The following is a 23,885-nucleotide window of genomic DNA, read 5'->3' on the forward strand; positions in this document are numbered from 1 at the left end:
CCGTGTAAAGCTGCTGTCAAACTAATCCTATGTATACATTCCTGTTAGTACGTTCTTGGAAAAATATCTTTTAAAGTTATTAGGCCTATGTCTCAACAGCCCTAAATGAGTAGAAAAGGGCAGGATCATCCAATTTAACATTTATTAAGCACCTTTTGTACGCCTGGCATTACATTAGGCAATAGGAATACAAAGAAGATTAAGACCCTGTCCTCAAGTCACTCAGTCTTGGCCCAACAGTAATTAACAAGAATTTCTCATTTTCTTGCTGGTGACAGGCCTGGCAAGTCAAAGCTTTTGAAAATCAATGGAGTGGATTCTTCCCTGAATATCCATAATTATCCTATTTGGAGACAGGGAGGTTAATGACATCAGCTGCTTTTCTAAGCACCAGTCTTAGCAGTTTCAGCTTTTGTCCTTAGAAAAAACTACTAGGCACAAAGAAGCACTTGTCAATTTAATTAGATGTGCAGGGCTGACCTATCAGAGTGTGATCACCCAGTGCCCTAGGAGGGATCCCACAACCAGAGAGGAGTGGTTTCTGATGACAAGCTACTTGGAGAAGGACTGTGTGGTTTACTATTTGCGTCAGCTGTGTGTGTTCATTTTCTCAGAAGTGGGTTGGGAAGTACAAATCTTGAGTAAGAATGCATTTTATTTCAGACACAATGTATTTTTTCATGACTAAAAAAAATGAAAATATTTCATTCAAAGGTAACGCTTATCTCTTACATATTAAAGAATCTCTGATCTCTATGACAATTGTTACTTAATTCTCTGTAAATCCGAGGGCATTTACTTAATATCAACCTGAAAATGACCATTCTTAAAAGGGATTTCACTGGGTATTTAGGGAACTATCTTAAGAGGTTGGAATCAGAACATTCTATGGGGGAAAAAGCCCACCAAAACAAAAACAAAAACCAATTTCCGTAAGATTTCAGGGAGTATGCGCTACAGACATGATGAAAATCCTGAATCTTGTTCTACTGGACATCTCCAGTTTCTTTACATTTATAATAATCAACTTCCCACGTGTTATGTGTTAAAGAAAAAAAGCATTCCATAGTTTGCTAGTGTAACATTAAACACCAATTGAATTCACTAGAACATGGGACTTGTTTTCAAGATAACTGATGGCGTCTTTTCTGATCTATTTCATTAGGCTGAATTCTCTTTTATCTTTACAAAATAAGTGTTTAAAATTGAGACTTAGGTTTTTTGTCTTTTTTTTTTTTTTTTAAGCAACCTAATCTATTTTCTGTCTGTCCACTCCCTTATGGGTAATGTCTAGGTAAGTTAGTTGCATTCTGTCTCGACTCCTTTCAGAAAATAACAATCAACAATGTTATCCTGCCTTGGGCTCCTCATGTGTGAGTTACAGGAAAACTTAACAGGTACTCAGAACAACACGTTTTCCGATCTCAGTCAGGACTAAATGCAAACTATTTCTCTTTGCTTTTGCACCTTTTTTTTTTTTTTATGTTCACCTAAACATAGCCTTTAAGTGTGATATGCAGTCACTGAAGAACTATGGGAATACTTGAACAATTCAGACCATTCAAAAGAAAACTTCTTCACCTAATTGCGATTAAAAAAAAAAAAAAAAAAAGTAGACGCTGCAAAATATCAGCCCCATTAGCTAGGTACGGCCAGATACACGACGGAGCATGGCCATCCTCAGTTTAACTTGCAGACCTCTTGGCAGGGAAGAGGGCGAGATGGAAAAGTTAGGTGAAGGCTTTTAATAACTAGTCGAACAGACTGAGTCATCGCGAGTTTCCAGTGAACAGCCCTCCTGCCCGGGCAGGCCCTTTAAAGAGCCACGCTGCCGTTTAAGCTGTAACTCACAGGTTTTATAGTCTCTTCCGCAAATGAACACATGAAAGACGCTCCCCATCGGCTTTGAAATGTAGGCCACAAAACTGGCGGGGGCTGGGGAGAAGCCAGGTGGCGAGAGAGACTGGGGCTCAGAGGTAGGAAAGGTGACGAGATGGAAGGGGGACTTGGGGAGTGATTTTTCCCCTTCTCCATGTTTGATTGCTATCCGTTTTCCCTCGCCCTGTACTTAAAAACCGGGGTGGGTCCTTCCTTTGGGCTAAAGGCTCGGTCTTCTGACCCGCCGGGAGACTGGCCAGGGCCGGCCCTGGCCTCCACTGGGTGACCAGCGGTGCTGCCGAGCGGCCACCTGACCTCCGCCTCCTCGCGCAGCCTGCTGGGAGCTGAGTCGCTTCCGGCTGCGCCCGGCCCCTGAACTCCGACTCCCATCGGCCCCCGGGAAAACCGCAGCAGGGTCGCGCGGGCGCTGCCGGAACTCGTAGTTCTGTCTTCTGCCGCCTTTCGTAGCCGGAAACGGGGACGGACAGGGCTGGGAACTACCGAGGCGAAGGTACGGGTGGCGGCGAGGGGTCAGCCCACCGCCGGGCGTGGGGTTGTTGGTGAGGCAGCCGGAGGTGGTTGGGTTGGGTGGGAGGAGATCCGCTCGCACACACGAGGCGGAGGGTTGAGCCGCCGCGGCCGCTGTCGTGAGTGCGGAGTCGGGACTGGAGCTGCCGCCGCGGCGACGCCAGGGACCTAGTCGCTAGCCGCCGGCACTTCTGCCTCGCCGCCTTCCTGGGTCAGCGCGGCCTGCTTCTCCCCGGCCGGACGCCCCCACCTCCATTTCCCGCTCTCTCTTCACCACACACACGGCCCCCCCAATCATGGATCCCGGCAGCGGCGGCGGTGGCGGTGGCGGCGGTGGCGGCGGGAGCAGCAGCGGCAGCAGCAGCAGCGACTCGGCCCCCGACTGCTGGGACCAGGCGGACGTGGAGGCCCCCGGGCCGGGCCCGTGCGGCGGCGGCGGCCCCTTGGCGGCGGGGGCCGAGGCCCAGCGTGAGCACCTCAGCGCGGCCTTCAGCCGGCAGCTCAACGTCAACGCCAAACCCTTCGTGCCCAACGTCCACGCCGCCGAGTTCGTGCCGTCCTTCCTGCGCGGCCCGGCCCAGCCGCCGCCAGCCCCCGCCGGCGCCGCCAGCAACCTCGGCGCGGGAGGCCCCTCGGGTAAAGGGCCGGGCCCCGCGGGCTGGGCGGGCTGGGCGGGCTGGCGCGGGGCGGCCGCACGTGGGGCGCTGACAGCGGCGCCCCGCGGGGTGGGGGGACCGGCGGGGCGGGGCCGCTGTGGGCCTGAAGTAGGAACCGTATGGGACCGAGAGGGCGGCGGCGGCCAGTGCCACGAGGCCGGGGAGTGAGGACGGACGGGGCCCGGGGTCGGGCCGGTGGGCGTTGGGAGCGCCCGGAGTCGGGGAGGACACGGGCTCGAGTCGCCCCCGGCCTGGGCCGGGACGAGAGCGCTCTCCGCCGCGCCCGGGAACCTGTGGTCTCGTCGCCGCTACCTGCGGCCCCGCCGTCCTCCACGAGTCCCAGGCTGCATTGCAGCCCGAGGTGGCCCCGGCGGCCGGCCGAGGCTCGGCATCTCCACCCGGCGAGTGGGGTGCTGCGGAGGTCGCCGAGGGTCGCAGAGTCGATGTGTGTGCCCCTCTCTAAAATGGGACCGGGACTCCCTCCTCTGTCAAGACACGTTTGGGATTTTCATTGCTTTAAAGTGGCTGACTGTATTCGTGTTCGTGTCGGTGTCCCAGTCTCTTTCCCGAGGTCAGTGGACAGTCCGCTCTGTAAACTCCCTGGGTTAAAGGCTGTGCCGAAGGCAGGTGGCGCGCTCCCAGGTCTGCGTTTGTGGGAGTGCCAGACGGTGAGCCAAGTGTCCTTCCCTCTGTGGTCACCTGAAGAACTCTCATCACTGTCTTAAATAAGAGAAAAGGAAAAGGGTGACTTAGTGAGGATGTTGGTGGACTGGATCATAGACTGTCCCAGCTCGTTTTAAGAGTGTACTGTTGATTTCTTCAAGTTCTGATTGTGATATATGTTAGATAAATGGATATCATAAAAGTGCTCTTGAAGTTTGGTTTCTTCCAGAACTTTTGCTACAGTTTGCTCTCTAGAGGTGAATAGACAGAATTTGGATAAATACTTTTGTGAAGAATGTATCTGAGCACAGTGAAGATTTGGTTGTTTTATTGACTGATGTTTCTTTTATTTGTGTGCGGGATTGATGTTTTCCTTGTGTCCAAAATGTACGAATTGTTTTGTTGGATTTGAATTTTAGAAATATATTCTGTTTTGGAGTGTTTGGTTTTTGCTGAACAAGGAAACCTCCACTTTTATTTCCTTGCTTTCATCAAGCCTGTTGGCCACCTGAGCTAGCTCACTTAGCAGTTCCTTACAGTGCTTGTTTCCTTGTACTTTACCTTGCAGATTCCCTGTACTTTACCTTGTAAGATCCAGCCCCTCCTTACTGTGGAGCCACCAGCATCAGTCTTATAGGATTGGGGATCCATTTACAGCCTATCTAGCCATCAGCCTATTCATTAAGAGACAACTGTCTACAGAGTGGTGATTTGGAATGGTCGTTGTTGAGTGACTAGGCATTACCTCTTATATAGGAATTTTCTTCCTGATATTTGCTGGTTTGTAGTTTTAATCCTTTTGTCTGTGACACTGCTAGAAGTTGGAGATATTAAAAATGTGTAGGGAAATGATTGTTAGTAAGAAAATCCAAAAGGAATCATGGTTAATTTTTTTCTCTTTTAAAACCAGAAACCTATTTTGGTGTTACTGACTATATCATTTGCTTTTACGAAATGCTATTTAACATTTTTTGAAAAAATTATTCCATAGAATGTCTGTTTGAAAATGTAAGGATTTTCTACATTAAGGTCAACAGTTATGTGGAACTGTTGGATTGTGTGTTCCAGACCATTCAGGTCCCTAAAATGCCACCATCAGGACACTGTACTTGGAAAAATTAGAAATAGCATCAAGGCTTAAACTTGATAAACAGGGAACCAAAAAGTGTGTAATTATTTTTGTAGTGAAGAAATGGACAATATTAGAGTTACAGCCTCTTTTTTCGTTGTTCTTGATAAGCCATAAGTAAAATTTGTGGTAGGTGTGGGTGTTTGTTCTTTTTGTTGTTGATGGGGATTAAACTCAGGGCGTTGTGCTTGCTCTGTAGTGCTGTACCACTGAGCTGCTTCCCCAGCTTGAGGAAGAGGATTTTGCATAAAATGTCTCTCATCCTCACTGGGAGGCTACTGGTTATGCCTGTCTTGAGTCATCTCAAAACTTTGATATTCAGTGTTGACCTTGGATCTCTTTGAACATTTAAGAATATAGATTTCCAAAGAAAACGATTAAGTAGAACCCACTGAAGTATTATTAAGTGTAATTCATTTGAGTACAATTTTCTACAGAACTAAGTAAATTGGCCAGTTGATTCTCATTAAAATGTAGGTCCCAAAATGAATGAAAATGTGAAAAACAAAATTTAATATGTACTAGAACAAACATTTTCTGATAGAATATATTTTTAAGTTCCAGTTTGTACCTAGTTCAGTCTTTTATTGTTTGATGAGAAACAGCTTTAGCAGTTTTAGGTCATCCGGGTTACTTGGACTTTTACAGCACCGGAGCTTCAAAAGGTGTTAGTGTTCTTTGCACCACCCCATCCCCAAAGCCTCTCAAAACCTTGCCATTGAGAAATGAGTCTAAACTGGGTGTGGTGGTGCTGGCCCATAATCCCAGCTGCTCTGGAGGTTGGTGGGGAGGATCACAAGTTCTAGGCCGGTCTGGGCAATTTAACAGACCCTGCCTCTAAATAAAATTTTAAAAAGGACTAAAAATGTGATAGAGTGCTTGCCTAGTGTGTATAAGGTCCTGGGTTCAATCCCCAGCACTGGTGTGGTGGTGGTGGTGGTGGGGGTGATCTAATAAGACCAGCAATTTTCAATTCTTCCTCAGAGAAGGAAGGGATTGTGTCCAAAATGTACAAATTGTATTGTTGGCTTTGAATTTTAGAAATATATTCTGTTTTGGAGTGTTTAGTTTTTGCTGAATACTTTGTTGTTGTTGGGGAGGGACTTTATTCTTCACTAGTTGAGATATAATGCATATATATATCTATGGTTCTGGGCAGTTAGTATATTGACAAGTTTATGTGACCATTACCACTTGATGGATGCTTTTTGAATCACTGGACAATCTCAAAAGTGATCTCTCTTGAGGGCCTCTACAGCAGAAGAACAAAATCAAAGTAATGAATGCTTTGTCCATTGGGCTGTTACAATGGACAAAGACTAGATGATAGATAAGGTTCTTAAGATTTGTTTTTCTTGAAGATTGAAATGTGTACAGAAATAGTTTGAATATAAAAGTGTTGTTGGTTGTCAGGACAAAGAGTAAGATGAGATCATTGATATCTTTTGTTCCTGGAGTGTCACAGTGATTAGTATTTTAGTACCATTAGTTATTTCTTTCCCTGCCTTAATATACTGATTATTAGATTTTTAGCTCATTTCATGGTCTTATATGTATTAATGGCTTGACTTCGAAGATTTAGGATTTGGTGATGACGCCAACTAGTGCTGTGCTAGCTAGATTGAGCAGCTGTTTAAACCATTAGAAAATCTTGACTGGGGCAGGATGTATTGTACACATCTGTAATCCCAGCTGCTCTGGAGGCTTTAGCAGGAAGGTGGTGAGTTCAAGGACAGCCTGGGCAATTTAGAGATTGTGTCTTAAATGAAAAGAATTGAGGATCTAGCTTAGTGGTAGAACTCCCCTGGGGGGCTGGGGCTGGGGCTGGGGCTCAGTGGTATAGCCCTCATCTAGCACTTGCAAGACCCTGGGTTTGATCCTCAGCACCATATAAAAATAAATAAATAAAATAAAGGTATTGTGTCCAATTATAACTAAAAAGTAAATATTAAAAAAAAAAAGGGAGGGGGAGAACAAAAGAAGAAAGAAAATTTTGATTTTTGCCTGCAAATAATCCTCTTTGGAGCAATTTTTTTTTTTTTTTTTTTTTTAGTGTTGTTAGTCTATACTTTATTTGCATTTTTTTAAAGAAAATATTTTCTTTTTAGTTGTAGTTGAACACAATACCTTTATTTCACTTATATATTTTTATTGGTGCTGAGGATTGAACCCAGGGTCTCGCACATTCATTGTTCTACCACTGAGCCACAACTCCAGCCCACTTTATTTGCATTATGTTGTCTTTATCACCTTTTCTGAAATTGTGCTGTATGGAAAGACAACAATTAAGATTTACAAGGGCAAGTTAGGGAAATGTAGAGGACATTTTAGACTTGATTTCCTTACTTTTGTTTACTAAGAAGGAATGTCTTAAAAATGTTAAAATAAAAATTGTCGGGATGGAGTTATAGCTCAGCGGTAGAGCATGTGTGAGGCACCACATGTATATAAAATATAATAAAGGTCCATCAACAACTGAAAGAAAGCTATTGGCCATGTCCTTTAGTCTATTTAAAAAAAAATAAAATTGTCTTGTTGAAGAAAAAGGAGTGAAAAAGATTTAAGAGTTGGCAGTAGTAGAGTAGAACTTTGTGAGGTGAAATTTTTGTTCAGATATGATTAATTTAATAAGCATTTACTACTCAATGTGGGGTGTTGTGCAAAGCATTTGAAATGACCTCAGCATGAATATATGGTCCTCAAGGAGACTTGACAGGTATCAAAGCTGATTTTCTCTTCTGGAAGACAGTGTGTCGTGAAAGGTATAGAGGGAGGGCTTTCAAAGTTGAGAGGGGGGTTGCCCGGGTTTTAGAATACTTATGTAAATCATTTCAGTTTTGTCACCCTAATCACAAAACAGATATCATTAAATACTTAGCAGAGAATAGATATACCTATTTTATGATACCTAAGTATTCTTTATGAATACCATTTTTGTTTTTTTTTGAGACTCAGTGCATATATATAAAATTTCCTCTCCTTGTGTTTCTGTTTTTACTTAAGTTATCTTTTTACACTATTTATTACCTCTTTCTTACCAATTGGTAGTGAGTTCTGGACACTGTGTTTCTGGCTAATGTACCTATTGGGCATGTTAATTAAGAATTTCATCAGGGGCTGAGATTGTGGCTCAGTGGTAGAGCGCTCAATTAGCACAGGCGGGACCCGGGTTCGATCCTCAGCATCACATAAAAATAAAGGCATTGTGTTGTGTTCATCTACACCTAAAAAATAAGTATTAAAAAACAAAAAAAGAATTTCATCAGTCTCCTCTTAGTTTGTGAAAATGTTTGGGAAGCAAGAACTTGGCCACTAGTTGAAAGTTCTTGATTGTTCTGAGGTCCCCAAACTTTTTTTCTGTCAATTGTTGATTCATACCAAAGCTTCTTAAAAGTTTTGTTCTTGTTTTCAGGAGATGTTAACAAAACATATAATGTCTTTGTTCTCAGGGAAACTAGTGGGTTCTGTCCTCCGTATTGAAGCAGTTTCCCATCATAGTTCTTGAAGGAAAAAGAAACAGTAAAGATTTCTGCAGCATCTTTCATAGCTTGGCAATTCCAAATCACATTCCAAATAGGTAATTGTATGTTTCATTTGAAAGAAAACAAAATGTACATACTACTAAGCAGTCTGTATTCTTTTTTGGGTAGATAATTTTTGGTAGAAAGATATTTTTCTGTTATTTTTTGTACTTTATTGGGGCTATCTGAAATGATTTTGATTTATGTGTTTTAATATGCCTTAAATTGTTTTTTAAGTAGGTGGACTATAAGGTTATCTTTTAGGGTTGCTTGAAAGATACCGTGAAATTTAGTTACTTCATGGAAACAGTCATCAAGTTGAGAGGTGGCATTTCCTTAGTGACTGATTAAGTAGATTCTTGGACTTGATCAGGGTTTGGAATGACTCTACTAGTAATGCGCTTTTTTTTTTTTTTTTTTTTTTTTTTTTTTGAGTAAGGAAACTGAAGCCTGAGAAGCTAAGTGAATGCTAAGGTCACTTTAAAGAGTTAATGACAGTGATAATTTAATCTAGATTTTCCAAGTGCTAGTTTAGGGCTTTCTCTGCCGCACCATGCTATTTAATAATGGAAAAAAAGGGCACACTTAAAAGCTAATCACAACCAGCATGATTAGCTGGTTCTATTTGCTGGAAATTGGCCATTCTAATGTTTCATAGTTAAAGGTTTTTGTAATTGTTTTAGGGCTTTGAAAATATTTGTCATATGACACATGTCTTGACCAGTTGCCTCTGCTGATTCTGCCCCTGTTGTTTAGGCTCTGCAGTGTTCTCTGGGTGTTTAGATACTATTGACCCATTTTACTGATACCCAAGTTACTGTTTAGAGGAGCTACGTAATATAGTGAGTTCACTTCCATGAATAAATGGAGGCATGAAGATTAGGACCTAGGACTTATTTCAGAATTATTCCAGTGGTACTCTGCTAGTCCTTTCCTTGTGATTTTATATTAGACACCCCTATTGCACCACGACTGGGAATAAACTCTGCCCCCCCCCCCTTTTTTTTCTTTTTAATATAGAGCCAGGGCAGGGTCTCTCTGATTTGCTTAGGGCTTCACTAAGTTACTGAGGCTGACTTTGAACTCCTGCCACAGCCTCCCAAGTTGCTGAGATTACAGGCATGTACTACCACCAAGCCCCAACTTAAATAATCTTTGTGGCTGAGACACATTCAAAAACTGGACCCAGGGCAGGGCTCAGCAGTAGCGCGCTCACCTCACATGTGCGAGACCCTGGGTTCGATCCTCAGCATCACATAAAAATAAATAGGTGAAATAAAGGTATTTAAAAAAAAAAAAAAAAAACTGGACCCATGGGTTTGGATTGTGGCATTATCCCAGTGCTCTGTCTCAGGAGCAGCAGAATGACATCATAAATAGGCAGTCCTGGGCTGGGGTTGTAGCTTAGTAGTGGAGTGCTCCCCTTGCACGTGTGAGGCACTGGGAACAGCTGTTGCCATTGCTGGTACTACTGTGCCTTTTCTTATTTATTTATTTACGTGATTTTTGAGACAGGGACTTGTGTTTAGATTGGGCCCGAGTTTCTAGGCTCAAGTGAGCCTTCCACCATAGTCTCCGGAGTAGCTGGGACTGTAGCTTGTGCCACTACACCTGGCTTTGCCTTTTCATTTTGTAGAAACATTTGGTAATTAATTTAACACAAAGCCATTGATCTTTTTTATGTGTTCTGCAGACTTTTCTTTCTTATGTCTGCTTTTACTGTCTTTCTGTATTGACTATTGGAGAAAAACATCTTGGTGTGCAGTTTTGGTGAGACTGTATGTTCACTTGAGTGCCAGGGAAATTTTAGTTCTTACTTAAGCTATATACTTTAACCTCCCAAGTACGGTATTTCCCTAATCTTTTCTCTAAAAGTTGGCACATTTAAAATCACTTTTATTCTATTAACCTTCATGGAAATTCAGTAAATGTGTAGAGGCTAGGATGGTGAAAAAAATGAAGTAATGCAACTGTAAAAAATTAGTAATGGAAACCAAAGGAAAATGGAAATTAATTCAGTAGAAATTGATTGTGTATATAGGACACTGTTCCAACTCATGGAGAAAAGGTCCAGAAACTCATCTATGGTGCAGTCATTCGGAAGTCTGTAATCTCCTAGGGAGCAAGAACTAATATGTTGGGGCTGGGGATGTGGCTCAAGGGGTAGCGCGCTCGCCTTGCATGTGTGCGGCCCGGGTTCGATCCCCAGCACCACATACAAACAAAGATGTTGTGTCTGCCGAAAACTAAAAAAAAATAAATATTAAAAAAAATTCTCATAAAAAAAAAAAAAAGAACTAATATGTTTGTGAAAGAGGTGTGTTGGGGTTAGGGAGCAGGGAATGGAGTAGATGGAGTACTTCGGATGGAACCCAGGGCCAAGCTAAACAGGTGCTGTACCACTGACCATCATCTTAGCCGTGGAGAATTTTTGAGGAGCTAGAACTGTGTATCCAGTACACAGCCACATGTATAAATTTAAATTAATTCTATAAAATTTAAAATTCAACTGTTAAAGTATCCATGTTTCAGGTACACGTGGCTAGTGACTATCCTGTCACAGCAGATACAGAACATTTCCATTAGCGCATCATTGCAGAAACTTGCATTGGATGGCATTTGGCACTCATTTCTCACTTCCATGCTGTGAAAGACTCTTACAGCCTCTGTGACAGCATTGAAATTATTTGGGGCTGGGGCTCAGTGGCAGAGCACTTGCCTAGAATGTGTGAGGCACTGGGTTTAATCCTCAGCATCACATAAAAATAAACAAATAAAATAAAGGCATTCTGTCCATCTACAACTACCAAAAATAAATAAATAAATAAAAGAAATTGTTTGGTTCTTTTTTGCCAGGCATGGTGGCACGTGAATTCTAGTGGCTCAGGAGGCTGAGGCAGAAGGATAGTAAGTTCAGAGCTAACCTCAGCAACTTAGCAAAGCTACCCTGTCTCAAAATAAAAAGGACTAGGGATATGGCTCAGTGGTTAAGTGCCCCTGGGTTCAATTCCTGGTACCAAAATTTTTTTTTCTTTAATGAACCCATCATTTAACAGGACTAAGAAATTTTAGTTAGGATAGCCACCTTAAACATTTATTTTTAATTTATTTATTTGTAGTTGTGTATGGACAGAATGCCTTTATATTTTATATGTTCATTTTTATGTGGTGCTGAGGTTTGAACCAATGCCTCACACATGCTAGGCAAGTGCTCTGCCACTGAGCCACAACCCCAGCGCCACATTAAACATTTATTGCATGTAGAGAGGGTTAAAGATTGGTTTTATACTAAACACAGTAAAACATTTAAATTGCTGATATATGAAATATAGAGGTTACGATTTTTGGTTTGGTTTGGGGTTTTTTTGTTTGTTTGTTTTGTTTTTAGGTTTCAATGGACCTTTATTTTATTTATTTGTATGTGGTGCTAAAAAAAAAAACACAGTGACTCATACATGCTAGGCAGGCGCTTAACCTATGCCTCATGCATGCTAAGCAAGTACTGCATCACTGAGCTGTATGCCCCAGCCCTGAATTAAGCATTTTTAAAAAAGAATTAGTCATATGTTTGTGTTTAAAAGATGTAATTTGAATCAAATATATCCTTCATTACCTGCCATGTACCTTGAATAACTTGTGTGGGATTGATGAGCTGGCCAACTTGGATTCACCATGTTTAAGTCCTTCATCCATGATAAAACTTTGAGACGAGTTTTATATTTCCAGTGGTGGTGGCACAGGCTTGTGATCCCAGCTACTAAGAAGGCTGAGGCAGGAAGATCTTAAATTTAAGGCCAGTCTTGGCAACTAGGTGAAACCCTGTCTCAAAAAAAAAAAAAAAAAATCTCAGAGGTAAAGCAACCCTGGGTTCAATTCCCAGTACTAGGGGAAGAAAGAGAATTTATATACCCTGTAAAATTGAAGTGCAGTCCGTATAACAAATTAAATATTTTTGAAGGAAACAATTCAGTGGTATTTAGTACATCCAGTGTGGTACAACCATTACCTCCATCTAGATTCAAAACATTTTCTTCACCCCCAAAGGAAATGTGTATTTATTAGTTGCTTCCCATTCTGCTCTCTTCCCAGCTTCTGGAAGCTACAATCTGCTTTCTGAATCTATGGATTCACCCTGAGTTTTTCATATAAATGGAATCATACACCCTTCTGTGTTTTGTGTTTCATGGTGCTTACATTTAACCATTTAAGATCCAGATTATCCTCTATGTTAAACCTTAGGCAGTATTGTTGACCGCTGACTTCTGGTAAGATCTTTTCACTTCTTGTTTTAGAATTTGTGGTGATGTATATAGAATCAGAGCCAGTTCATTTACCTTCTTTCTCTAGTAGGATCCTTTTAATTAGTAGTATGGTGTTGAATTCATTGGTTCACTGACTACTTTCCCATTTAGAATTGTTCCCATATTTAAATACTTGATAAGGTTGTATTTCTGAATATGGAGATAGCGTTGAAAAATTTGAAGCCATAATTTTATTCCTAAGGAAGGTTTCTAACTTCACTAGCAAATACGATAAATTGTATAGCAAATATACAAAACTTAGAAACCAGGCCGTAATGTTCATGTGTGAAGACTGGGTACAATTACATAGGGTTTAAGTTTAAAGAACATTTTGCATATATCCTACAGTGTTTGTTTCTCATTGCAGAGATGTTGGTTCAGAAGTGTCACCAGCATAGCCATTGAGTTCATGAGGTTGAGAGTCTGAATGTCTTGGCAAGGTCTTTCCACTGAAGACCTTTAACTCCATCATCACATGCATATCAAGTACTCCACTGTTTTTAGTGCTCGCTGCTGTTTTTTGCCATCTGTAGGCTTTACAGTCATAAAACAAACAAAATACAAGGTGTTTTTGAAAAATAAAACTGAACAGATTTTTATTATGCCACATTATTCAGCCATGGAGATGCTCTCATGATAGATGGCGCTTTCCAGAAAAGTCCCTTACAGACATACATAGTATATGTTAATTTCAGAGCTTTAAGAGCTGATGTGAGGAAGTAGGTGGTCAGTTTGGTTTGGGGAAGTCCAGGATATGGCAAGTGGTAAGGAAGCCCACCCGTTGTCTCAGTGTTTTTCCTGCCTTAAAATACTTGGTACCTCATAGCTTGGTTTACTTCTGTACAGATCTTTAGCAGGGGCTATTTGAGGAAGGGCAAGACGGCACTTGTATAACTTGGAAAAGATCACAGTTAATTCTCAAGTGCCTGTGTATTAGATGGTAGTGATTACAGTATCTGTTTCATAGAGCTTTTTGAGGGATTAAATGATGTAGCAATCAGCACGTAAAGACTTAGTAAAAATCAGTTGCTGTTAGAGTAAATTGCAGAGCTCACCCCTACCTCCTCTTTGTGGGTTTTGTCCCATAAGAGATACTCGGGAAATGTTAATTGATAGAATTGAGCTGGAGTGGCTCCTTGTAGTGAGTGGGAAATAACATTTGTTGAAACCAAGAGTTCTTAAATTGACACTAAAGTGTAATCTTCTCAGTGGTCCTGTCAGGTAGGTGATTCATAATTCCAGTGAAAAATCTGCATCTCACAAATTTGTGAGTGACCAGTCAGGATATCAACCCAAGAGTCAGCTCAGGGTAGGCCCCTACTACTGCCTGGCTTTCTCTGATGATGAAGCAGTGTTCCCCTACCCTTAAACTTTTCTTAAAATATAAAAGCAAAAAAGAGATGTATATTGGTCCAAAGTACAATTTCTGTCCCCTTCCAAGCTTAGTTTAAATGATACCCTCCATTTCTACTACTGTCCTGCTAATCCCTGTCTTCCGGCTCCTGTCAGGTGTTGCTTCTAGAATCTGCACTACCCTTTTCTCTGCTTGTACCATTCAGTTGTACTCAGGGCACACTTCTTGCAGTGGTGATACTGGTCTTCCCTCACTCCAGTGTGAGTTTTGCAGGTTACGACTTCACCATTTCTATATCATTTACTCTGTATGGTTCATAGTTCAAATTTTGGGGTGTCTTTCTACATCTTGGAGATTTCTTTTAAGGCAAGAATACTTTGACATTGGAGTATGAGATAACTGGAAACTGGACTGTTGTTTGATCTTCAAGTTCTAATGTGGGGCAAAACTAACATCATTGGAATCACCCTTTCTGCAGATATTTTAAGGTCCTATATGTATTTCAGAGACTTTGCACAAATGTCATTTATCTTATTGATATCAAATTTATTTAGGGGATCTTGATAAGATATATGGTTTGTAAGCTCGGGGCTAATTATAGCCTTCTTGAGCTAGAGGGTTACCATCAAGAGAATCTAGAGAAGTATATGTATATTTATTAAACAAAATCAAACTAATTTGATCTGGGCTGGACTATGCATTACATTTACACTGTCTATGAAAGAAAGATTTTATTATAAAGCAAATCAATAGAATAAGCAAACTTTTATAAATACATCTCAATTGCCATGCGTGGTGATGCACGCCTGTAATCCCAGTGGCTCAGGAGGCTGGGGCAGGAGGATTGGAGTTCAAAACCAGCCTTGACAACTTAGCAAAGTACTGAGCAACTTGGTGAGACTGTGTCTCTAGATAAATTATTTTAAAAAGGGCTGGGGGCCTGGGGATGTGGCTTAAGCAGTAACGCGCTCACCCGGCATGCACGGGGCACTGGGTTCGATCCTCAGCACCACATAAAAATAAAAAATAAAGATGTTGTGTCCACTGAAAACTAAAAAATAAATATTAAAAAGTTCTCTCTCAAAAAAAAAAAGGGGGAGGATGTGGCTCAGTGATTAAGTACCCCTGGGTTCAATTCCCATTAACCCCCACCCCACCCCCCAAAAAATAAGATAAGTAAAACAATGTTGAGACCTTAATTTTAAATATAACTTATTTCTATTAAACAGCACCTGTGGAACCCTCTCAAGAGGAACAGTCATTGTGTGAAGGTAATTTTTTATAATGGAAAACATTAAATTGTGGTGTGTAAAACTAGATATTCTTTTACAAATATGTATTATATCTCAATCTCTTGTCTAGGTTCAAATTCATCTGTTAGCATGGAACTTTCAGAACCTGTTGGTAAGACAATTTCTGACCATATTAATACAGTAATATGAAACTTTCACTATCCAGATTTAAGGCTTAAATGTAAGTGTTCGATTATTGTAATGTCTGCAACTTAAGGCACATTATTGAGTCTTTGCTATTAGGATAGAAAGGAGAACTTATCAGGCATAGTGCTTCCTTGATAAATTGAGCGATCACAAATAGTTGAGTGGAAAAATGCTAGAGACAATTTCAATAGTTGTGTTATTCTATTCACTTTGTGAAAATTTTCCTTCCTTTTTATAACTTTATTACTCTTAAGGGTTTCATGTTCCCAAGGTTATTATTAAAGTTCATGCCAAAGTTTTATTACTTAAAAAGGAAAAAGAAACTATCTCCTAAATCCTTTCACGCTTTTCCTTTTATCCCACTGTCAGGTTGTCTTGACACTGGTATAACTAAGCTGTTGGGAATGTTGGCTCTCCTATTTACATTTGGTTTGTCCATAAAAAATGAAGCCCTGCTAATACAGCAGTCTCTCATGGTCTTTGAGTCAGAGCTCTTTGTTATCAGAGTGAGGCTAACTTGAAAGCTATTACCCATTTCTGTTGTGAAAGAGATTTTCCTACTTATGTGTTACTGGACATTAGGAAATGGAAATTATATGCGAAGTTCCACTGGTTTTAAAGTATGGCTAAGTCTTTTTCAGAATACTGATTTAAAATGTCTTACTTCAGTAGAAAATGGAGAGACAGAAATGTCCCCAGAAGAATCATGGGAGCACAAAGAAGAAATAAGTGAAGCAGAGCCAGGGGGTGGAGATGGAAGGCCACCAGAGGAAAGTGCCCAAGAAATGATGGAGGAGGAAGAGGAAATACCAAAACCTAAATCTGTGGTTGCACCACCAGGTGCTCCCAAAAAAGAACATGTAAATGTAGTATTCATTGGGCATGTAGGTAAGTTGCAGCTATGGCATTTATAAGAAATGACCAAGGATTCATCAGAGCATAAGACATCTTACTTAGCTGCTTTAAGACACTTAGTGAGCTTCTATTTATTTTGAAGTTTGGGCAGATGAGTAACTTGGTGATGGCATGGAAGTGGGAGAAAGTGAACTCCATTTTGTGTGTGAACTTTAAATTTTAATAGGGTTGACCTTGACCTTGATACTGGGTAGTTTATTTTGTGTGAATTAAGAAATTAACAATTTGGAGTAATTTGTGGTGATTTGCCAGGTTGCTGCTTTAGCAAAACAAACGAAACCCTATTTATTCAGATAGTCTTCGATTATCTGACTTGTACCCAGAATTGGGAGAAGAAAATAAAGAATTCTGTGCTATTTTTCTTCTATCTTTGCTTGCTTATTTATTTATTTATTGTAGTAATGAGGATTGAACCTAGGACATGATAGACAAGCTCTCTAAACTGAACTATAGACTTGCCCTTCTATAAAAATAGCATTTTGAAATAGGGTTTCACTGAGTTGCCCAGGCTGGCCTCCAACATGGGATCCTCCTGCTTCAACCTCCTGAATAGATAGGATAACAGGTGTGTGCCACCACACCACTTCTGGTTTCTTCTTGGTGTCATACACCAGACTCCTATTTTAGAAGGCAGAATTTTGAAATTTTGTAAAGGAACACCTCTCCCATTTGTTAAAAAGTGAAAGGAAGGGCTGGGGTTGTAGCTCAGCAAGTAGAGCACTTGCCTAGCATGCGTGAGGCCCTCAGTTCGGTCCTCAGCACCACATGAAAATAAACAAATAAAGGTATTGTGTCCAACTATAACTAAAATAAATAAATAAATATTTTAAAAAGTGAAAGGAAGGCTATTAGTTCACAGCTTTTTTAGCTTTTATTGCAGTCCTCTAAGGCTTTCCTTGGGAATGTGTATTTATTCTGTTGCTGCTGGGCTACTAGCTGGACATAGGAGAACAATTTGTTCAGAAGTTCTTTTTATCAGTAAAGCATGTCTGAGCCATTATGGCGCTGTAGGGAGACTTGGCAGCCTCGCTTTCCAAAGGAGAAGGTAACTAGGCTTTATGCCCCACGTCCTATCTGTTGTACGTTACTTGCTTTTACAAGACTTAATTACAGATGCTGAAAAATAGCTGCTGTGGTTGTGTTTGCATATGTAGCAGTTGGTTGCTGTTTTTTAACCTGTTGCTGCATGTTGTTGATATTACTTTTAGATGCTGGCAAGTCAACCATTGGAGGACAAATAATGTAAGTCTATCTTTTGTTAAATAATAAAATTTTTTTTTATTATTAGTTGTTCAAAACATTACAAAGCTCTTGACATCATATTTCATACATTTGATTCAAGCAGATTATGAATTCCCATTTTTACCCCATATACATATTGCAGATTCACATCGGTTCACATCCACTTTTTTACATACTGCTATACTAGTGTCTGTTGTATTCTGCTGCCCTTCCTATCCTCTACTATCCCCCCTCCCCTCCCCAAATAATAAAATTAATTAAGTGAATTTCAGGCATTATAAACATTCATGTAGTCATACAAAGGATATAAAACAGGTCACCTCAAGTTAAGAAGACAATAAAAATCACCTGTAGGGAAGGCTGATGATGTTTAGTGATTTTTTTTTTTTTTTTTTTTTTTTTGCAGTGTGCTCAGTGTTAATATCTTAATCACCATCAGACGCTCAGTAGGCATTAATTAAATACATTTCTTTTTAGTTTTGTTTGTTTTGGGGGTTTGAACTCAGGTGCACTCAACCACTGAGCCACATTCCCAGCCCCATTTTGTATTTTATTTAGAGACCGAGTCTCACTGAGTTGCTTAGCACCTCACTTTTGCTGAGGCTGGCTTTGAACTCAAGATCCTCCTGCCTCAGCCTCCTGAGCCACTGGGATTATAGGTTTATGCTACTGTGCCAGGCCTAGATTTTTTTTTTTTTAAACTAATACAAAACCCTAGATCACAGGTAATCTTAGTATGCTTTGAATATGGTCCCTGACTTAAAGTGGTACAAAAGCAATAGTGATTCAATAGAAAAACTACTTTGAATTTTTTCTAGTGTGGAATGGTACTCAGTGGTGATGCTGGGCAGACAGCAAACTGCAGCTTCCAGTCAGTGACCACTAGGTTAAACAACCTGCACTCTACAGTTTTCTGGCACCAGCATTTCTGGATATTATGATTATGCCTTTTTATCTCCTATCTGTTGACAAAATGCCCTTTTGTTGGAATACATGAGATATTTAACACTTTGTTATAAAATACTTTGTTAGGGGAATATTTTTCCTAGGTGAAAGCTAATGCAAATGTTCTGAGCATGTTTAAGGTAAGGTAGGCTAAGCGATGATACTCAATACGTTAGATGTTTTAAATGTATTTTCAGTTTACATTGGGGTACAGCATAACCTTACTTTAACTTGAGGAGATTTTGTAATTTACTTGGGAATGATAAAAGCTAGTTCTTTTTTCTTTTTTCCTTTCCTTCTTTTGGTGCTAAGGATTGAACTCAGGGCCTTATGCATGTTAGGAAGCACTGAACATTGAGCTCTTGTCTCCAGCCCCACCAGTTCTTAAATCTGGTGAATGAGAGAACTATTTTCTTCATTCATCGGCTCCTTAAATTTATGTGGATTTAATCAAAAGCAGGTAGTCTGGGTAGCATTTTAAGATTATGTAAATCATATTATAGAAGCTATTTAGGTATGAAAACCCCATGGCTGGCCTTTAATATAAAGTATTTAATTTTGGTAGATCTTTATAATTAAAAGACCCTAAATTTTTTTAATTCCCTCTGTATCAACCCCATTTCTTCTAAACTAGGTCATCAAAAGAGCTAGAGAGCATAACATGGTTTGCCTAGTTCAATAATCTTAATTGATAATCTTGCCAATTACTACTCACTAGTGTCTGGAAATTTGCTTAAAACAGGCATCCTTGACTAAAGCTCATACATAGATGGAAGTGTCATGCCTATTTGATAATGTGTCAGAAGAATATATAATGTTTGTTGGTAGGCTGTAATTTTGGGTGGCATTTCAGAGGTTCCTGCATTCAGGACACTGTACTGTCACTGAGAACACAAAAAGGGGAAAGCTAGGAACTGGAGGGCTTTTATTTACAGGGAATCAAGGGAAGTAGGCATTACAAAGGAACTATTTTAAAATTATAGTGTCACTTTGACAGGTATTTGGATAACATTGTTGAATTTTTTTTTATAGTGTTTATATTTACTTTGTTCTGTTGTAGTTTTCCAGTGTTAGGAATAGAACCCAGAGCCTTATACATACTTGACAAGCACTCTATCACTGAGCTACTCCCCCAACCCTACCTTTACTTTTCTAAAAAATTTTCATCCTGGAAATTGTTAGACTTACAGAAAGGTCACGAAACAGTACAGAGTTCCACAGACCCTTCATTGAGCCATCCCTAATACAAACATTCTACATAACCACAGCTCATCAAAACTAGAAAATTAACATTAGTATAATACTATTAACTTAGACAACAGATCTTTTATGAGTTTTTCTGCAATTCCACAATGAACTTAATTCTTAGATCTTCTTAGTTGTCAACATATGACATCTTCTCAGTCCTATGCTTTATAACCTTAGATAATTTTAGGAGCACTATTCATTTATTTCATAGACTATTCTTCAATTAGATTTGACTGCTGTTTTCTCACAATTCTATCAAGGTTTTGCATTTGGGGCAAGAATATCATTAAAAATATGTTGTGCTTTTCTCAGTGCATCCTATAAAAGATCCATGGTATCCATAATCGTATTTTATTTATTCAATATGTTTTATGTAGTGCTGGTGACATTAGCCAGGATGAGTTAAGGCGGTGTTTGCCAGTATTCTCCTCTATAAAAGTTTTTCCACTTTCCATGATTTTATCATCACCAGTGGCACATTTACTTTAAAAACTTGTTTTCTGTGGGGCTGGGGTTATGGCTCATTTGTAGAGTACTCGACTCGTATATGCAAGGCCCTGGGTTCGATCCTCAGCACCACATAAAAATAAGTAAATAAAGTTATTGTGTACAACTGCAAAAAAATAAATATTTTTAAAAAACAAACTTGAGGGGCTGGGGATGTGGCTCAAGCAATAGCGCGCTCGCCTGGCAAGCATGCGGCCCGGGTTCGATCCTCAGCACCACATAACAAACAAAGATGTTGTGTCGGCCGAAAACTAAAAAATAAATATTGAAAAAATTCTCTCACGCGAGCGCTCTCTCTCTCGATCTCGATCTCTCTCTTTAAAAAAAAAACTTGATTTCTGGAGATAATGCCTCTCGAGGGATTTAAAGTTTTTGTTATTTTTACAGAGTAATTGTTCACTTCTTTCTTTCTCTAATCATTTTCAGGTATTTGACTGGAATGGTTGACAAAAGGACACTTGAAAAATATGAAAGAGAAGCTAAAGAGAAAAACAGAGAAACTTGGTAAACTTTTGTGATGCTATAAATTACTTAAGGGAATGCTGCCCACATAAAACATTTTTATGGTTTTGTAATATTTCCCTTCACCTCATAATACACAGTACATCTATTCCTGGTGACTTTATAGCTTACACAGAAAATTTAGAAATCGTCCAAACCTCTAGTAATAGGACACTTATTGAATAAATTGTCAATCATCCATTCAGTTGGGACATCATATAACCACCAAAAAATTACATTTACAGACTTTATAATATGTAGGAATAGGAATTACTTTATAGTGGCATTTGGGAGCAAGCAGAAAACATTATTGTTCTTAGGCTATTATATGATCATAATGTAAATAAATACTGGAAAGAAAAAAGTGGGAAAAATAATAATAGTGGTTGCCTTTTAGTCGTGAGAGAAGGGGTTGATTTGTTTCTATTTTTAATGGTACTGGGGAATGAACTCAGGGCCTCAAGCATGCCAGCTAAGCAGTTACCACAGAGCTATACTATCAACCCTATTTATATAATTTTTACACAGCAAAGTAATATTGAAATAATTTTCAGCAAGTAACCAGTGCTCCCACATGATTGGTTGGTGGTCTTTACTTTTGAAAAATATCCTTACTTTTTACACTCATGACTTGTACATCGTACTATGTAATTATAATGTGAATATAAAGGAGGTCATTCTTGCAGCACTCACAATGATGCTGGCATTGGTACTAAGTACCTTTCTATGTGTGTTATTAGCTTATATTCTTATTTTCATAAATAACATTTGCTTATGGAATATATAATTGTGGATATATATAAAAACTCTTGAGTGGTACTAGTGTGCTTCCCCTTCTCCACCTTTTCCTGCCATTAGGAATTGAATTCAAGACCTCATGCTTACTAAAAAAGCAAGTGCTCAACCTCTGTGTTATATCCCACTAAGTTGCAGAGAATAGTTTGAATTTATGATTCTCTTGCTCCAGCCTCTCAAGAAACTGGTGTTACAGAAATGCACCACTGTACCCGCCACATTTTATTCTTCTAATTTTTATATTTTACCAGCCCTGTTTATGACTTAGTTGTATGATGGACACAAAGCAAGATGTCGTTATTTACTTTTCATAGTAGAAGAATGTCTTTTAAAAGAATCTCATGTTCTATTATTATTAAATTTGGTTTTTTTCAAGGTACTTATCTTGGGCCTTAGACACAAATCAGGAAGAACGGGACAAAGGTAAAACAGTAGAAGTGGGTCGAGCCTATTTTGAAACAGAAAAGAAGCATTTCACAATTCTAGATGCCCCTGGCCACAAGAGTTTTGTCCCAAATATGATTGGTGGTGCCTCTCAGGCTGATCTGGCTGTCCTGGTAAGAAAGACATTTCCATCTGTGTATTTGTTAATAACCCGATTTATAGCTTCAAATAAATGTCCAAATTCACCTTTCGGAAGATAGAATGTAGCTTATACTGAGCTATGATACCGTACACATGGTGACAATTTTCATTTTTGTTGCACTAATATGCCCAATAAATCTTTATAATTTACTTCTGAAAATACATTTTAAACTTTCTCTCCTATCACTATTATCTATAAATATGTCAGAGCTTAGTGTCTAATAAATGTTTAACTTTCTAGCAATGAATAGTAAAACCACTCGTTTCTTAAGGCCTTTAGTCATTCCTCAAATCTGACATTTTCCTGTACTAAATCATGATTTGATTTAAAAAAAAAAAAAATGTGGTGCGGTGAGTGGAACCTGGGATCTTCTACATGCTAATAAGCACATTAAGGGGCTGGGGGTGTGGCTCAAGCAGTAGCGCGCTCGCCTGGCATGCGTGCAGCCCGGGTTCAATCCTCAGCACCACATACAAACAAAGATGTTGTCTGCTGAAAACTAAAAAATAAATAAATAAGCAAGCAAGCAAGCAAGCACATTAAGTGCCCACTCTACCACTGAGCTACACCCCCAGACCTAACCACTCAAATCTTAAACAACATTCAAAAGCACGTACATTGTAACTTTCTTCTATCATCTTATTTCTGATATAAATGAAAGACGTTTTACTGCTTGAAAAGTCTGTCTTAATGTGTAAGAATAAATTCCTTAAACTTCTTGGAATAGGTCATCTCAGCTAGGAAAGGAGAGTTTGAAACTGGCTTTGAAAAAGGAGGACAGACGAGAGAGCATGCAATGTTGGCAAAGACGGCAGGTGTAAAACACTTAATTGTGCTTATTAATAAGATGGATGATCCAACAGTAAATTGGAGCAATGAGAGGTAAGCGTAGATGTCTTTCTGGTCTTTTAATAGATATGTTGGTAAAATAAAACATGGTTTTGCTACTCTATGCATATTTCCCTAGAGTTCATTGGTTGACTTTATAATTGAATTATTTATAAATATTCATAGATATGAAGAATGTAAAGAGAAACTAGTGCCATTTTTGAAAAAAGTTGGCTTCAATCCCAAAAAGGACATTCACTTTATGCCCTGCTCAGGACTGACTGGAGCAAATCTCAAAGAGCAATCAGATTTCTGTCCTTGGTACAAGTAAGTAACCTTTTATTTCTTTTTTTTTTTTTTTTTTTTAAACTATGTCTTAGCTGGGCAAGGTGGCACACGCCTGTAATCCCAGTGGCTTGGGAAGCTGAGGCAGGAGGATTGCAAGATGCTGAACAACTCAGTGAGACCCTGTTTCTAAAAATGGGGCTGGGGATATGGCTCAGTGGTCAAGTGCCCCTGAGCTCAATTCTCAGTATCCAGAATATGTGTGTGTGTGTGTGTGTGTGTGTGTGTGTGTGTGTGTGTGTGTGTGTCTTAATAAGTAACTTTAAGCAAATATGGGCTGGGGCTCAGTGGCAGAGCATTTGCCTAGCGCATGTGAGGCACTGGGTTCAATCCTTAGCACTGCATGAAAATAAGCAAATAAAATAAAGGCATTCTGTCCATCTATACCTACCAAAAAAATTTGTTTTAAGTATTGGCTATACCCTTGACTTTAAAAATACTAGGAACCACTGCCCATTTTTAATTGGGTTGTATTTTAATCTTAAGAGTTATTTTATGTATTGG

The 23,885-nt window shown here is 39.7% G+C and overlaps 1 protein-coding gene across 4 annotated transcripts in view; it reads left to right on the top strand.

Annotated features, from left to right (window-relative positions):
• Positions 1–2,340: 2,340 nt before the first annotated feature.
• Gspt1 (G1 to S phase transition 1) overlaps positions 2,341–23,885 on the top strand; it is a 35,163-nt gene continuing 13,618 nt past the window's right edge. Inside the window, exons 1-9 of one of the 4 annotated variants that reach the window (XM_077106113.1) lie at positions 2,341–2,389; positions 15,260–15,301; positions 15,393–15,434; positions 16,139–16,357; positions 17,593–17,626; positions 20,753–20,830; positions 21,999–22,179; positions 22,936–23,090; positions 23,223–23,363. In XM_077106113.1, the coding sequence (XP_076962228.1) occupies positions 15,413–15,434; positions 16,139–16,357; positions 17,593–17,626; positions 20,753–20,830; positions 21,999–22,179; positions 22,936–23,090; positions 23,223–23,363 (830 nt within the window). In that variant the 5' untranslated portion in view covers positions 2,341–2,389; positions 15,260–15,301; positions 15,393–15,412. Of the gene's footprint in view, positions 2,390–2,434; positions 3,043–3,586; positions 3,634–15,259; positions 15,302–15,392; positions 15,435–16,138; positions 16,358–17,592; positions 17,627–20,752; positions 20,831–21,998; positions 22,180–22,935; positions 23,091–23,222; positions 23,364–23,885 lie in introns of those variants that run through there. The other 3 variants (XM_077106111.1, XM_077106112.1, XM_077106114.1) reach the window with 3 other exon arrangements.

This window comes from Callospermophilus lateralis, chromosome 19 (genome assembly GCF_048772815.1).
Source record: "Callospermophilus lateralis isolate mCalLat2 chromosome 19, mCalLat2.hap1, whole genome shotgun sequence".
Lineage (NCBI taxonomy): Eukaryota > Metazoa > Chordata > Mammalia > Rodentia > Sciuridae > Callospermophilus > Callospermophilus lateralis.